The 18,569-nt window shown below is 32.5% G+C and overlaps 1 protein-coding gene across 1 annotated transcript in view; it reads right to left on the reverse strand.

Annotated features, from left to right (window-relative positions):
• Positions 1-1,120: 1,120 nt before the first annotated feature.
• LOC119484200 (annexin A2-B-like) overlaps positions 1,121-18,569 on the reverse strand; it is a 28,440-nt gene continuing 10,991 nt past the window's right edge. The window contains exons 4-13 of the mRNA XM_037762876.1: positions 18,428-18,522; positions 17,673-17,786; positions 14,527-14,617; positions 11,679-11,758; positions 11,169-11,228; positions 10,867-10,960; positions 10,183-10,278; positions 8,515-8,573; positions 8,015-8,137; positions 1,121-1,355 (exon numbers count right to left, since the gene is read on the reverse strand). Of these exons, the coding sequence (XP_037618804.1) occupies positions 1,296-1,355; positions 8,015-8,137; positions 8,515-8,573; positions 10,183-10,278; positions 10,867-10,960; positions 11,169-11,228; positions 11,679-11,758; positions 14,527-14,617; positions 17,673-17,786; positions 18,428-18,522 (872 nt within the window). The 3' untranslated portion in view covers positions 1,121-1,295. The remainder of the gene's footprint in view (positions 1,356-8,014; positions 8,138-8,514; positions 8,574-10,182; positions 10,279-10,866; positions 10,961-11,168; positions 11,229-11,678; positions 11,759-14,526; positions 14,618-17,672; positions 17,787-18,427; positions 18,523-18,569) is intronic.

Here is an 18,569-nt window from a genome sequence, read left to right on the forward strand (position 1 = left end):
GTCATACAGATGTTATCAACATAAAAAAAATAGATTGTGTTTATGATCAAATGTCTAGTCTAGAGAACGGTAGACTCATTTGATTGTAAAGTGTTGTATATTTATACATATTTCTACATATATATGCATATATTTATTTATTTTTCAGGGGGTCAGTACTCTGCTCTGTTCTGCTACCAGCATGGCAGTTAGTTAGAAGTCAGATAATATTATTAAGTTAAACTGTCGCATGGATTGAACACCCTCACGTAGAAACTCTGCCTGCTGCCGATCAGACAGGTAATTCAGGAACAGCACGGATATTAAAATCAATATTACATCAGATATGTAAAAGCAAGGAAGGATCAACAGTGTCAGATGGAGAGTAAAGACAGCAACACCATGTTGGTTCTCATCCAGCTGTGGGAAGGAACTCACATGTGTGTGATATTCAACAACCTCGTCTTCTTCCTCTGTCATTATGTCTTTACATTTACTGCTTCATGTTAGCCTTTTGCTATTTTGCTAGCTTGTTAGCCTCTTGCTAGCTTGTTAGCATCTGTGGCTTCTAGACACCGACAGTAACGTTAATATTGCCGTTGCTTAGCAGCGGTGTTCTCAACACTTAACCACTTGAACACCGAGCATATCGTGTTCACGACTTCCCGTGTTGTAACCACAAACTCACCAGTTTCATCTGAAGGCGCCATGTGACGACGGCGAGCACGAAGCCACCAGCACTCAGTTGGCTGTTTGGCAGCTTTCAATAAATGATGATTCAACCAGTTTGTGCATCAGACACCCCTACCACAGCACCGCTACATGCAACGCTTCAATCATGTCGATTAACGGTTAATAATTGGTTAACGAGGGTCAGCTATCGGTTAGAAAATGTGCATCCCTAGAAGTGGAGTAAAAGTAGAAAGTGGCATAAAAGTCGAGTAAAGTAAAGTACCTCACTCTAGTAAATGCACCTGAATACTGTCTGTATTCCTGTAGTAAATCCTCTCAAAGTGACCTGGTAAATCAGGTCTTTAACTGGTCTTAAACGGGTCTTTAACTAGTGCATCAGTACAGACCAGTACACTCTCAGTGTCTCTGATGCCCTCTGGAGGTCATTTCATCAAACAAAGACACAAACCAACAGGTGAAAGGAGTTTATTTCAGAAAGTAGAGCTGCTCAGACAGGTGGGGGATATCTGCTGGACATAGGCGTAGAAACACAAAGGCTCTAATACTGTAAGAACAGCTGCAGTCAGCTGATATTTCAAACCCAGCGGCCTTCTGGGAAACAGAGTCCAGACAGAGTTGATGTCTCAGTCATCTCCTCCGCACAGACTGAGCAGAGCCTTTTGGTAGTCTCCTTTAGTGTGCTCCTGAACCACACAAAGACACAAGTATTGTTATAGTAGTAGTAATATTGTTAATTTCGTCGTTGTGTCGTATTTATATTGTTAACATTGTCGTTGTGTCGTATTGATATTGTTAATATTGTCGTTGTGTCGTATTGATATTGTCAATAATGTCGTTGTGTAGTATTTATATTGTTAACATTGTCGTTGTGTCGTATTGATATTGTTAATATTGTCGTTGTGTCGTATTGATATTGTCAATAATGTCGTTGTGTCGTATTGATATTGTTAATATTGTCGTTGTGTCGTATTGATATTGTCAAATTGTCGTTGTTTCGTATTGATATTGTTAAATTGTTGTTGTTTCGTATTGATATTATCAATAATGTCGTTGTGTCGTATTGATATTGTTAATATTGTCGTTGTGTCATATTGATATTGTTAATATTGTTGTTGTTTCGTACTGATATTGTTAATATTGACGTTGTGTCGTATTGATATTGTTAACAGTGTCGTTGTGTCGTATTGATATTGTCAAATTGTCGTTGTTTCGTATTGATATTGTTAAATTGTTGTTGTTTCGTCATGATATTGTTAATATTGTCGTTGTTTCGTATTGATATTGTTAAATTGTTGTTTCGTATTGATATTGTTAATATTGTCATTGTGTCGTACTGATATTGTTAATATTGTCATTGTGTCGTATTGATATTGTTAATATTGTTGTCTCGTATTGATATTGTCAATAATGTCATTGTGTCCTATTGATATTGTTAATATTGTCGTTGTGTTGTATTGATATTGTTAATATTGTTGTTGTTTAGTACTGATATTGTTAATATTGTCGTTGTGTCGTACTAATATTGTTAATATTGCTGTTGGGTCATATTGATATTGTTAATAATGTTGTTGTGTCATACTGATATTGTTAATATTGTCGTTGTGTCGTACTGATATTGTTAATATTGCTGTTGGGTCATATTGATATTGTTAATAATGTTGTTGTGTCGTACTGATATTGTTAATATTGTTGTTGTTTCGTATTGATATTGTTAATATTGTCGTTGTGTCGTACTGATATTGTTAATATTGTTGTTGTGTCGTACTGATATTGTTAATATTGTCGTGCTGTATTGATGTTGTTAATATTGTCGTTGTGTCATACTGATATTGTTAATATTGTTGTTGTGTCGTATTGATATTGTTAATATTGTCGTTGTGTCATATTGATATTGTTAATATTGTTGTTGTGTCATACTGATATTGTTAATATTGCTGTTGGGTCGTATTGATATTGTTAATAATGTTGTTGTGTCGTATTGATATTGTCAAATTGTCGTTGTGTCGTATTGGTATTGTCAAATTGCCGTTCTTTCGTATTGATATTGTTGTTGTTTCGTAATGATATTGTTAACATTGTCGTTGTGTCGTATTGATATTTTCAAGTTGTCGTTGTTTCATACTGATATTGTTAATATTGCTGTTGGGTCGTATTGATATTGTTAATAATGTTGTTGTGTCATACTGATATTGTTAATATTGTCATTGTGTCGTACTGATATTGTTAATATTGCTGTTGGGTCATATTGATATTGTTAATAATGTTGTTGTGTCGTACTGATATTGTTAATATTGTCGTTGTGTCATATTGATATTGTTAATATTGTCGTTGTGTGGTACTGATATTGTTAATATTGTCATTGTGTCGTACTGATATTGTTAATATTGTTGTTGTTTTGTATTGATATTGTTAATATTGTCGTTGTGTCGTACTGATATTGTTAATATTGTTGTTGTGTCGTACTGATATTGTTAATATTGTCGTGCTGTATTGATGTTGTTAATATTGTCGTTGTGTCATACTGATATTGTTAATATTGTTGTTGTGTCGTACTGATATTGTTAATATTGTCGTTGTGTCGTATTGATATTGTTAATATTGTTGTTGTGTCATACTGATATTGTTAATATTGCTGTTGGGTCGTATTGATATTGTTAATATTGTCGTTGTGTCGTATTGATATTGTTAATATTGTTGTTGTGTTATACTGATATTGTTAATATTGCTGTTGGGTCGTATTGATATTGTTAATAATGTTGTTGTGTCGTACTGATTTTGTTAATATTTCTGTTGTGTCGTATTGATATTGTCAATATTGTCATTGTGTCGTACTGATATCGTTAATATTGTCGTTCTGTTGTATTGATATTGTTAATATTGTCGTTGTGTCGTATTGATATTGTTAATATTGTTGTTGTGTCATACTGATATTGTTAATATTGCTGTATTGATATTGTTAATAATGTTGTTGTGTCGTACTGATTTTGTTTAATATTTCTGTTGTGTCGTATTGATATTGTCAATATTGTCATTGTGTCGTACTGATATTGTTAATATTGTCGTTCTGTCGTACTGATATTGTTAATATTGTTGTTGTGTCGTACTGATATTGTTAATATTGTTGTTGTTTCGTATTGATATTGTTAATATTGTCATTGTGTCGTACTGATATTGTTAATAATGTTGTTGTGTCGTACTGATATTGTTAAAATTGTCGTTGTGTCGTACTGATATTGTTAATATTGTCATTGTGTCGTACTGATATTGTTAATATTGTCGTTGTGTCGTACTGATATTGTTAATATTGTCGTTGTGTCGTATTGATATTGTTAATATTGTTGTTGTTTCGTATTGATATTGTTAATATTGTCATTGTGTCGTACTGATATTGTTAATATTGTCGTTGTGTGGTACTGATATTGTTAATATTGTCGTGTGGTACTGATATTGTTAATATTGTCGTTGTGTCGTACTGATATTGTTAATATTGTCGTTGTGTCGTACTGATATTGTTAATATTGTCATTGTGTTGTATTGATATTGTTAATATTGTCATTGTGTTGTATAGATATTGTTAATATTGTCGTTGTGTCGTACTGATATTGTTAATATTGCTGTTGGGTCGTATTGATATTGTTAATAATGTTGTTGTGTCATACTGATATTGTTAATGTTGTCGTTGTGTCGTACTGATATTGTTAATATTGCTGTTGGGTCATATTGATATTGTTAATAATGTTGTTGTGTCATACTGATATTGTTAATATTGCTGTTGGGTTGTATTGATATTGTTAGTAATGTTGTTGTGTCGTACTGATATTGTTAATATTGTTGTTGTTTCGTATTGATATTGTTAATATTGTCGTTGTGTCGTACTGATATTGTTAATAATGTTGTTGTGTCGTACTGATATTGTTAATATTGTCGTTGTGTCGTATTGATGTTGTTAATATTGTCGTTGTGTCATACTGATATTGTTAATATTGTTGTTGTGTCGTACTGATATTGTTAATATTATCGTTGTGTCATATTGATATTGTTAATATTGTTGTTGTTTCGTATTGATATTGTTAATATTGCTGTTGTGTCGTACTGATATTGTTAATATTGTTGTTGTGTCGTACTGATATTGTTAATATTGTCGTGCTGTATTGATGTTGTTAATATTGTCGTTGTGTCATACTGATATTGTTAATATTGTTGTTGTGTCGTACTGATATTGTTAATATTGTCGTTGTGTCGTATTGATATTGTTAATATTGTTGTTGTGTCATACTGATATTGTTAATATTGCTGTTGGGTCATATTGATATTGTTAATATTGTCGTTGTGTCATATTGATATTGTTAATATTGTCGTTGTGTCGTACTGATATTGTTAATATTGTCGTTGTGTCGTATTGATATTGTTAATATTGTTGTTGTTTCGTATTGATATTGTTAATATTGTCATTGTGTCGTACTGATATTGTTAATATTGTCGTTGTGTGGTACTGATATTGTTAATATTGTCGTGTGGTACTGATATTGTTAATATTGTCGTTGTGTCGTACTGATATTGTTAATATTGTCATTGTGTTGTATTGATATTGTTAATATTGTCATTGTGTTGTATAGATATTGTTAATATTGTCGTTGTGTCGTACTGATATTGTTAATATTGCTGTTGGGTCGTATTGATATTGTTAATAATGTTGTTGTGTCATACTGATATTGTTAATATTGTCGTTGTGTCGTACTGATATTGTTAATATTGCTGTTGGGTCATATTGATATTGTTAATAATGTTGTTGTGTCATACTGATATTGTTAATATTGCTGTTGGGTTGTATTGATATTGTTAGTAATGTTGTTGTGTCGTACTGATATTGTTAATATTGTTGTTGTTTCGTATTGATATTGTTAATATTGTCGTTGTGTCGTACTGATATTGTTAATAATGTTGTTGTGTCGTACTGATATTGTTAATATTGTCGTTGTGTCGTATTGATGTTGTTAATATTGTCGTTGTGTCATACTGATATTGTTAATATTGTTTTTGTGTCGTACTGATATTGTTAATATTGTCGTTGTGTCATATTGATATTGTTAATATTGTTGTTGTTTCGTATTGATATTGTTAATATTGCTGTTGTGTCGTACTGATATTGTTAATATTGTTGTTGTGTCGTACTGATATTGTTAATATTGTCGTGCTGTATTGATGTTGTTAATATTGTCGTTGTGTCATACTGATATTGTTAATATTGTTGTTGTGTCGTACTGATATTGTTAATATTGTCGTTGTGTCGTATTGATATTGTTAATATTGTTGTTGTGTCATACTGATATTGTTAATATTGCTGTTGGGTCATATTGATATTGTTAATATTGTCGTTGTGTCGTATTGATATTGTTAATATTGTTGTTGTGTCATACTGATATTGTTAATATTGCTGTTGGGTCGTATTGATATTGTTAATAATGTTGTTGTGTCGTACTGATTTTGTTAATATTTCTGTTGTGTCGTATTGATATTGTCAATATTGTCATTGTGTCGTACTGATATTGTTAATATTGTCGTTCTGTTGTATTGATATTGTTAATATTGCTGTTGTGTCGTACTGATATTGTTAATATTGCTGTTGGGTCGTATTGATATTGTTAATATTGTCGTTGTGTCGTATTGATATTGTTAATATTGTTGTTGTGTCATACTGATATTGTTAATATTGCTGTATTGATATTGTTAATAATGTTGTTGTGTCGTACTGATTTTGTTTAATATTTCTGTTGTGTCGTATTGATATTGTCAATATTGTCATTGTGTCGTACTGATATTGTTAATATTGTCGTTCTGTCGTACTGATATTGTTAATATTGTTGTTGTGTCGTACTGATATTGTTAATATTGTTGTTGTTTCGTATTGATATTGTTAATATTGTCATTGTGTCGTACTGATATTGTTAATAATGTTGTTGTGTCGTACTGATATTGTTAAAATTGTCGTTGTGTCGTACTGATATTGTTAATATTGTCATTGTGTCGTACTGATATTGTTAATATTGTCGTTGTGTCGTACTGATATTGTTAATATTGTCGTTGTGTCGTATTGATATTGTTAATATTGTTGTTGTTTCGTATTGATATTGTTAATATTGTCATTGTGTCGTACTGATATTGTTAATATTGTTGTTGTGTGGTACTGATATTGTTAATATTGTCGTGTGGTACTGATATTGTTAATATTGTCGTTGTGTTGTATTGATATTGTTAATATTGTCATTGTGTTGTATAGATATTGTTAATATTGTCGTTGTGTCGTACTGATATTGTTAATATTGCTGTTGGGTCGTATTGATATTGTTAATAATGTTGTTGTGTCATACTGATATTGTTAATATTGTCGTTGTGTCGTACTGATATTGTTAATATTGCTGTTGGGTCATATTGATATTGTTAATAATGTCGTTGTGTCATACTGATATTGTTAATATTGCTGTTGGGTTGTATTGATATTGTTAATAATGTTGTTGTGTCGTACTGATATTGTTAATATTGTTGTTGTTTCGTATTGATATTGTTAATATTGTCGTTGTGTCGTACTGATATTGTTAATAATGTTGTTGTGTCGTACTGATATTGTTAATATTGTCGTTGTGTCGTATTGATGTTGTTAATATTGTCGTTGTGTCATACTGATATTGTTAATATTGTTGTTGTGTCGTACTGATATTGTTAATATTGTCGTTGTGTCATATTGATATTGTTAATATTGTTGTTGTTTCGTATTGATATTGTTAATATTGCTGTTGTGTCGTACTGATTTTGTTAATATTGCTGTTGTGTCGTATTGATATTGTTAATATTGTCGTTGTGTCGTACTGATATTGTTAATATTGTTGTTTCGTACTGATATTGTTAATAGTGTCATTGTGTGGTACCGATATTGTTAATATTGTCGTTATGTCTTATTGATGTTGTTAATATTGTCGTTGTGTGGTACTGATATTGTTAAAATTGTCATTGTGTCATACTGATATTGTTAATATTGTTGTTGTGTCGTACTGATATTGTTAATATTGTCGTTGTGTCGTATTGATATTGTTAATATTGTTGTTGTTTCGTATTGACATTGTTAATATTGTCATTGTGTCGTACTGATATTGTTAATATTGTTGTTGTGTCGTACTGATATTGTTAATATTGTCGTTGTGTGGTACTGATATTGTTTATATTGTCGTTGTGTCGTACTGATATTGTAAATATTGTCATTGTGTCGTATTGATATTGTTAATATTGCTGTTGTGTCGTATTGATATTGTTAATATTGTCGTTGTGTCGTACTCTGGCTGGTACTTACAGCAATGGTCTGGTACAAGGATCTTTTGTGCTGCCTCTTGAACTCTGTTCTGATCTTCATCAGGTCGACTTCACAACGAGAGACCATGATCCTCGTCACCACCTTCTCCTTCGCTCCTTTACTCTGCAGAGAGACAGAAAAAACAAGATGGAGGACGACAAACAGATGTCAGAGCAGACAGACTGATGGAGGGCGGTGAGTGTTCTCTCATTTATACCGATGTACAAAACCTTTTACTTCAGTAAAACTACTGATACAGTGTAGAAATACCCTGTTACACAAAGTAAAAGTACAAAAGTATCAGCAACAAAATACTCAGGTAGCAAAAGTAAAAGTACTCTATTACATTATTATATTCTATTTATTGATGGATTAATGTCTTTGTTGACTTTATATACTGCTGGGTAGGTTTTGAATTCTTAAAAATGTAGTGCAGTAAAAAGTACTGGAGTAAGTTCAGTAGTTGAGTAAATGTACTTATTTACTCTATGAAACGGTACCTTCATAGCTTCACTGAGTCTGTTGGCGAAGTACAGCTGCCTGTTTTCAAAGCACTCCACTGTGAAGAGAAGACAGACGGACATTTAATCATTATCATTATGACTGGGGTAAAACACCTGAGCAGTTAACCCTTGTCTGCACTGGAATGCCCACTAACTGGAGCACCATCATAGAACATGGCCCAGCTCCCTCTGACCCACAACGGTTCGGTACAGCACCCGCTTAACTGCAGACGCCGCACGGAACCGCCTGTCCATCTCCTGTTCCTTTTTACCATCACTGGTGAACAAGACCCCAAGATACTTGAACTCCCTCTCTTGGGACAAAGACTCACTCCCCACCCGGAGGGTACAATCCACCGGTCTCTGGCAGAGAACCATGACCTCAGACTCGGAGGTACTGACTCTCATCCCGACCGCTTCACGCTCAGCTGCAAACCGCCTCAGTGCTGTTGAAGGTCACGGCTTGATGAAGCCAACAGAACCACATCATCTGCAAAGAGCAGAAACCTAGTTCTGAGGTCCCCGAACTGGACTCTCTCCTCCCCCCGGCTGGGCCTCGAGATCCTGTCCGTGAAAACCACAAACAGGATCGGTGATGAGGGACAATCCTGAAGGAGGCCAACACCCACCGGAGACGAGTATACGGACACAGCTCTCTCTTTGGTTATAGAAGGACCAGATGGCTCGTAACAACGACCCCGGTACCTCATATTCCCCCAGTGCCCCCCACAGGACTCCCCGGGGGACACAGTCGTAAGCCTTCTGCAAATCCACAAAACACTTTTCCAAATCCGGATTGTTCCTCCTGGATCTGAGGTTCTATCGGTCGGAGTCTCCCTCCCAGCACCTAGAATAAACCTTCCCGGGGAGGCTGAGCAGTGTGGTACCCCGATAGTTGGAGCACACCCTCCGGTCCCCCTTTTTAAAAATGGGAACTAACACCCCGGCCTGCCATTCCAAAGGTACTGTCCCCGACCTCCACGAAACACTGAAGAGACGTGTCAGCCAAGACAGTCCAACAATGTCCAGAGCCTTCAGCCTCTCAGGGTGAATCTCATCCACTGAGGAGCTTTTTGACGACCTCAACGACCTCTAACAAGGATATGGACGAGCCTTCCGCCGAGTCTTCAAACTCTGCCTCCTCTATGGAGGACGTGTTGGTCGGGCTCATGCCGCTGATACGGCAAAATCAACTAAGTGGGTTTTATTTCTGAAAAAAAAGCAAACAACGGTGGGGGCGGCTGGTACGTAATGTAATCGGTGTGTGCCCGACCACCACGTAACACCGGTAACACCAACTACCGTGACAAGCCTATCACTCGGGTTCAGATCAGGCAGGCCGTTCCTCCCAATCCCCCCCCTCCAGGTTTCTCCATCGTCGCCCACATGGGCTTTGAAGTCCTCCAGCAGAACTGTAGAGTCCCCAGTCGGCGCCCGTTCCAGGACGCCACCCAGAGACTCTGAGAAGGTCTGGTACTCTGAGCTGCTGTTTGGTGCAGAAGCACAAACAACAGTCAGAGACTTCCTCCCAGAGGCGACCCTCTGGTTCTCCGGGGAGAACTCCAACACACCGGGGGCTCGTGAGTATCCTCACACCGTACTTTGACAAGGGATAAGACCGAGGAATCAGATGCCTGGTCCTGGTCCTGTAGTGGTGTTGGTTACCCAGAGTGAGGAAGGACTTCTCCAGATCTCCCTTCACCTCCTTCCTGATGCTCTCCTTCATGTCGTACGGACTGTAGCTCTTATACCTCTCAAACACTGCAAAACAAAAACACATCAAAACATACAGTAAGTAAAACTTCTGAATACCTATATATGATGATATGTGATGATATATGATGATGATATGTGATGATATATGATGATGATGTATGATGATGATATATGATGATGATATATGATGATATATGATGATGATATATGATGATGTATGATGATATATGATGATATATGATGATGATGATGATGATGTATGATGATGATGATGATGTATGATGATGTATGATGATATATGATGATGATATATGATGATGATGATGATGTATGATGATATATGATAATGATATGTGATGATATATGATGATATATATGATGATGATGTATGATGATATATGATGATATATGATGATGATGATGTATGATGATATATGATAATGATATATGATATGTGATGATATATGATGATGATATATGATGATGATATATGATGATATGTGATGATATGTATGATGATATATGGTGATATGTGATGATATATGATAATATATGTGATGATATATGATAATATATGATGATATATGATGCGTGCAGCCGACAGGTGCGTGCAGCGTTGTGGGTGTAGTTCACCTTTCTGCAGGTGGGGGACGCTCCTTTGAGACATGATGGAGATCCAGGTCGCCACGTCGGTTCCCTTCCTCTTCACGCCGGCTTCATACAAACACTGAGAGGGTCACCATGACAACAGAGGACGGTTTAAATTACTGTGCGGATTCAGGTATGAAGGTATTTACTAGGTATTAATATTATTATTATTATTATCATTATTGTAATGAATAGTGAAGGATTTCTGAGTGCTTGATGGAATATAATTGATAAAGAATAGTTTAGAGAGAGTTTCTCTAAAGATGGTGGAGGGTGGAGCGACTCACTCTGGCGTCCTCGTCGATCTTCTCGTAGTCGACCACATTAGAGGGTTCATCTCTCTGAGTCTGTGGAGCAACACACATTCACGGGTCAGGTTCAAATCAAATAATAACTAATATTATGTCAGCGTTGAAACTGAGCTGCTGTCTGAGCTCAGTGACTCATACAGTAAAATACATCATATAGTCTAACACATTTACAAAGAGTTCATACTGAAAGAAAACAATATAACAAATCTATCAGATTACATGAACTATATTATTATCACTATGTTTATAACTGTTTCAGTTCAGAAGAATCTGCAACTTTAGGTCTCATAACAAATACAGGAAAACAAAACGCTTTCACCCAAATCAATAAAAAATCCTCCCCACTGTCCTCCCTCGGCCCAAAGTGACCTCTTAAGATGAGGACAGCTGTGTTGTTCGCTTCATAAGCATCATTAGCATCATTAGCTTCATTAGCATCATAAGCTTCATTAGCTTCATTAGCATCATTAGCATGGTGTGAGCTACCTGGACCAGAGCCAGCAGCAGCTTAGCGAAGTCTCCTGATGTGTCTCCGGCTACGTCTTTCTCCACGTCCTTCTTAAACACTGCACACACACATGAATAAAGAATTAAAGATATCAACATAATTTATCACATTGAACCTGACAGCTGTTTATATACTATGTAGTTAATGTCAGCTCACCAACATGCTAAAACCTTAGCGTTCAAATAGTGCCTGTTTATACTAAGACCGTTAGCATGCTAGCATACTTGATTTATCTCAGTATATATATCATCATAATATCAATACCTGATTTATCTCAGTATATATATCATCATCATATCAATACCTGATTTATCTCAGTATATATATCATCATATCAATACCTGATTTATCTCAGTATATATATAATCATATCAATACCTGATTTATCTCAGTATATATATCATCAAATCAATACCTGATTTATCTCAGTATATATATCATCATCATATCTATACCTGATTTATCTCAGTATATATATCATCATATCTATACCGGATTTATCTCAGTATATATATCATCATATCAATACCTGATTTATCTCAGTATATATATAATCATATCAATACCTGATTTATCTCTGTATATATATCATCATCATATCAATACCTGATTTATCTCAGTATATATATCATCAAATCAATACCTGATTTATCTCAGTATATATATCATCATCATATCTATACCTGATTTATCTCAGTATATATATCATCATCATATCTATACCGGATTTATCTCAGTATATATATCATCATATCAATACTTGATTTATCTCAGTATATATATCATCATATCAATACCTGATTTATCTCAGTATATACAGTATATCATCATATTGTTAGAGCTGACTTGCTGGTGTTAAAGTCAACAGTGTTGGTAGAAGTAATAACTATATATTATTAATTATATATTATTAACTATATTTTATTAACTATATGTTATTAACTATAAATTATTAACTATATGTTATTAACTATATTTTTTTAACTATATATTATTAACTATATGTTATTAACTATATATTATTAACTATATGTTTTTAACTATATTTTATTAACTATATATTATTAACTATGTGTTATTAACTATATATTATTAACTTTATGTTTTTAACTATATTTTATTAACTATATATTATTAACTATATGTTATTAACTATATATTATTAACTTTATGTTTTTAACTATATGTTATTAACTATATTTCATTAACTATATGTTATTAACTATATGTTATTAACTATATATTATTAACTATGTTATTAACTATATGTTATTAACTATATGTTATTAACTATATTTTATTAACTATATGTTATTAACTATATGTTATTAACTATATTTTATTAACTATATGTTATTAACTATATTTTATTAACTATATGTTATTAACTATATTGTATTAACTATATTTTATTAACTATATGTTATTAACTATATTTTATTAACTATATGTTATTAACTATATGTTATTAACTATATATTATTAACTATATGTTATTAACTATATGTTATTAACTATATATTATTAACTATATGTTATTAACTATATGTTATTAACTATATGTTATTAACTATATTGTATTAACTATATGTTATTAACTATATATTGTTAACTATATATTATTAACTATATGTTATTAACTATATTTTATTAACTATATGTTATTAACTATATTTTATTAACTATATTTTATTAACTATATATTATTAACTATATGTTATTAACTATGTTATTAACTATATTTTATTAACTATATGTTATTAACTATATGTTATTAACTATATTGTATTAACTATATTTTATTAACTATATGTTATTAACTATATTTTATTAACTATATGTTATTAACTATATATTATTAACTATATGTTATTAACTATATGTTATTAACTATATTTTATTAACTATATGTTATTAACTATATGTTATTAACTATATTGTATTAACTATATAGTTATTAACTATATGTTATTAACTATATATTATTAACTATATGTTATTAACTATATTTTATTAACTATATGTTATTAACTATATTGTATTAACTATATTTTATTAACTATATGTTATTAACTATATTGTATTAACTATATTTTATTAACTATATGTTATTAACTATATATTATTAACTATATGTTATTAACTATATGTTATTAACTATATTTTATTAACTATATGTTATTAACTATATATTATTAACTATATGTTATTAACTATATTTTATTAACTATATTTTATTAACTATATGTTATTAACTATATTTTACTAACTATATGTTATTAACTATATGTTATTAACTATATGTTATTAACTATATTTTATTAACTATATGTTATTAACTATATGTTATTAACTATATTTTATTAACTATATGTTATTAACTATATTTTACTAACTATATATTATTAACTATATGTTATTAACTATATTTTATTAACTATATGTTATTAACTATATGTTATTAACTATATTTTACTAACTATATATTATTAACTATATGTTATTAACTATATTTTATTAACTATATGTTATTAACTATATTTTATTAACTATATGTTATTAACTATATGTTAGAAGATGTCATGTCTCTATAATCTAAACACACAGATGGAGTTCTGCTGATGTTCTGTAGTTTCCTCCGTCTGCCAATAGATGATGCTAAAGAGCCACAGATTCACTGGCAGCAGCTTCAAGATTAAATGTTATATATGTATATATATATATATATATATATATATATATATATATATGTTTATTATATGATAGATGTTTTTTTTCATTGGATCAGACTCTTTATTTGAGATGTTCTGGTTGTTATTGACTCACAGTCTTTGTAAACTTTCTTGATCTCCAGCAGTTCCTGGTTGTTTCTGGAGCAGACGATCTCAGTGAGGGTCTCCTCGTCTGTTCCCAATCCCTGAAACCAGCAGAACCAGCAGAACCATGAAACCAGCAAGACAAGCAGAACTATGAAACCAGCAGAACCATGAAACCAGCAGAACCAGCAGAACCGGCAGAACCATGAAACCAGCAAGACAAGCAGAACTATGAAACCAGCAGAACCATGAAACCAGCAGAACCAGCAGAACCGGCAGAACCATGAAACCAGCAAGACAAGCAGAACTATGAAACCAGCAGAACCATGAAACCAGCAGAACCATGAAACCAGCAGAACCGGCAGAACCGGCAGAACCATGAAACTACTATAACTACTCTTATACCTACTATATACTACTACTACTACTACTACTACTATAACTACTCTTATACCTACTATATACTACTACTACTACTACTACTACTACTACTATAACTACTGTTATACCTACTATATACTACTACTACTACTATAACTACTGTTATACCTACTATATACTACTACTACTACTACTACTACTATAACTACTGTTATACCTACTATATACTACTACTACTACTACTATAACTACTCTTATACCTACTATATACTACTACTACTACTACTACTACTATAACTACTCTTATACCTACTATATACTACTACTACTACTACTACTACTATAATTACTGTTATAACTACTATATACTACTACTACTATAACTACTCTTATACCTACTATATACTACTACTACTACTACTACTACTATAATTACTGTTATAACTACTATATACTACTACTACTATAACTACTCTTATACCTACTATATACTACTACTACTACTACTATAACTACTCTTATACCTACTATATACTACTACTACTACTACTACTACTATAACTACTCTTATACCTACTATATACTACTACTACTACTGCTACTACTATAACTACTGTTATACCTACTATATACTACTACTACTACTACTACTACTACTACTATAACTACTCTTATACCTACTATATACTACTACTACTACTATAACTACTCTTATACCTACTATATACTACTACTACTACTACTACTACTATAACTACTGTTATACCTACTATATACTACTACTACTACTACTATAACTACTCTTATACCTACTATATACTACTACTACTACTACTACTACTATAACTACTCTTATACCTACTATATACTACTACTACTACTACTGTTATACCTACTATATACTACTAGTACTACTACTACTACTACTATAACTACTGTTATACCTACTATATACTACTACTACTACTATAACTACTGTTATACCTACTATATACTACTACTACTACAACTATAATTACTGTTATTACTATATACTACTACTACTACTACTACTATAACTACTCTTATACCTACTATATACTACTACTACTACTATAACTACTCTTATACCTGCTATATACTACTACTACTACTACTACTATAACTACTCTTATACCTACTATATACTACTACTACTACTACTACTATAACTACTGTTATACCTACTATATACTACTACTACTACTATAACTACTCTTATACCTACTATATACTACTACTACTACTACTACTACTACTACTACTACTACTATAACTACTGTTATGCCTACTATATACTACTGCTACTACTATAACTACTCTTATACCTACTATATACTACTACTACTACTACTACTACTACTACTATAACTACTCTTATACCTACTATATACTACTACTACTACTACTACTACTATAACTACTCTTATACCTACTATACACTACTACTACTACTACTACTACTATAACTACTCTTATACCTACAATATACTACTACTACTACTACTACTACTACTATAACTACTCTTATACCTACTATATACTACTACTACTACTACTACTACTATAACTACTGTTATACCTACTATATACTACTATTACTACTACTACTACTATAACTACTCTTATACCTACTATATACTACTACTACTACTATAACTACTCTTATACCTACTATATACTACTACTACTACTACTACTACTATAACTACTGTTATAACTACTACTACTACTACTACTACTACTATAACTACTGTTATACCTACTATATACTACTACTACTACTACTACTACTACTATAACTACTCTTATACCTACTATATACTACTACTACTACTACTACTACTACTACTATAACTACTGTTATACCTACTATATACTACTAGTACTACTACTACTACTACTATAACTACTGTTATACCTACTATATACTACTACTACTACTACTATAACTACTGTTATACCTACTATATACTACTACTACTACAACTATAATTACTGTTCTAACTACTATATACTACTACTACTACTGCTACTATAACTACTGTTATACCTACTATATACTACTACTACTACTATAACTACTGTTATACCTACTATATACTACAACTACTACTATAACTACTGTTATATAACGAGTCAGTCTGTCAGAGCCGTCTGATTGGTCAAAGATGTATTTATCAAAAGTTAAAGTAATCGTTTTACTGAAAGTTTGAAGTACTTTATAAACAGTTGGCTAGTTTATTGTCTGGTTCCCAACCTAGGGGTCGGGCCCCTCCAGAGGGTCACCACAGACTGTATGTTGTTTGATTATTAATGGGAGAGTTCTGGTACTGATCTGTTGACTGGTTCTGGACTTTAATCATCAATGAAACCATGTGAGACGTTCAGAGGGGAGCTGATACCATCAGTACTACAGAGTAAATGTACTACATAGTAAATGTACCACAGAGTAAATGCACTACAGAGTAAATGTACCACAGAATAAAAGTACCACAGAGTAAATGTAACACAGAGTAAATGTACCACAGAGTAAATGTACCACATAGTAAATATACCACAGAGTAAATGTACCACATAGTAAATGTACCACATAGTAAATGTACCACAGAGTAAATGTACTACATAGTAGATGTACTACAGAGTAAATGTACCACAGAGTAAATGTACTACATAGTAGATGTACTACAGAGTAAATGTACCACATAGTAAATGTACCACAGAGTAAATGTACTGTGGACCGGCGGTGATGGTTACCTTCATGGAGGCTTTGAGCTCGGAGGCGTCGTACTGAGCGGTGCTCTTCATCAGACCCAACATCAGAGCCTCCAGAGAGCCGGACAGCGCCGCCTTCAGGGCCGAGATCAGGTCCTGGACAAACCAAGCAACCACACGTCTGTTTAGAAACACTGAGACAAGCAGCAGAGAGGAGGATACTTCACCTACTACCTACTATATACTCTCTACTACCTACTATGTACTCTCTACTACCTACTATATACAATCTACTACCTACTATATACTCTCTACTACCTACTATATACTCTCTACTACCTACTATATACTCTCTACTACCTACTATGTACTCTCTACTACCTACTATATACAATCTACTACCTACTATATACTCTCTACTACCTACTATATACTCTCTACTACCTACTATATACTCTCTACTACCTACTATATACTCTCTACTACCTACTATGTACTCTCTACTACCTACTATATACAATCTACTACCTACTATATACTCTCTACTACCTACTATATACTCTCTACTACCTACTATATACTCTCTACTACCTACTATATACAATCTACTACCTACTATATACTCTCTACTACCTACTATGTACTCTCTACTACCTACTATATACAATCTACTACCTACTATATACTCTCTACTACCTACTATATACTCTCTACTACCTACTATATACTCTCTACTACCTACTATATACTCTCTACTACCTACTATATACTCTCTACTATCTACTATATACTATTACCTTCTTAGAGAGCCGTTCGTATTCGAAGGCGATCTCTCTGCGCTGCTCGTAGCTGCGTCTGGTCAGGATGTCGATGACGGTCTGTTCGTCTACGCCTGCAGGACGTTGAATCATACAGTAATTTAATACTGGTCTAATAATA

Source organism: Sebastes umbrosus, unplaced genomic scaffold (genome assembly GCF_015220745.1).
Source record: "Sebastes umbrosus isolate fSebUmb1 unplaced genomic scaffold, fSebUmb1.pri S36, whole genome shotgun sequence".
NCBI lineage: Eukaryota > Metazoa > Chordata > Actinopteri > Perciformes > Sebastidae > Sebastes > Sebastes umbrosus.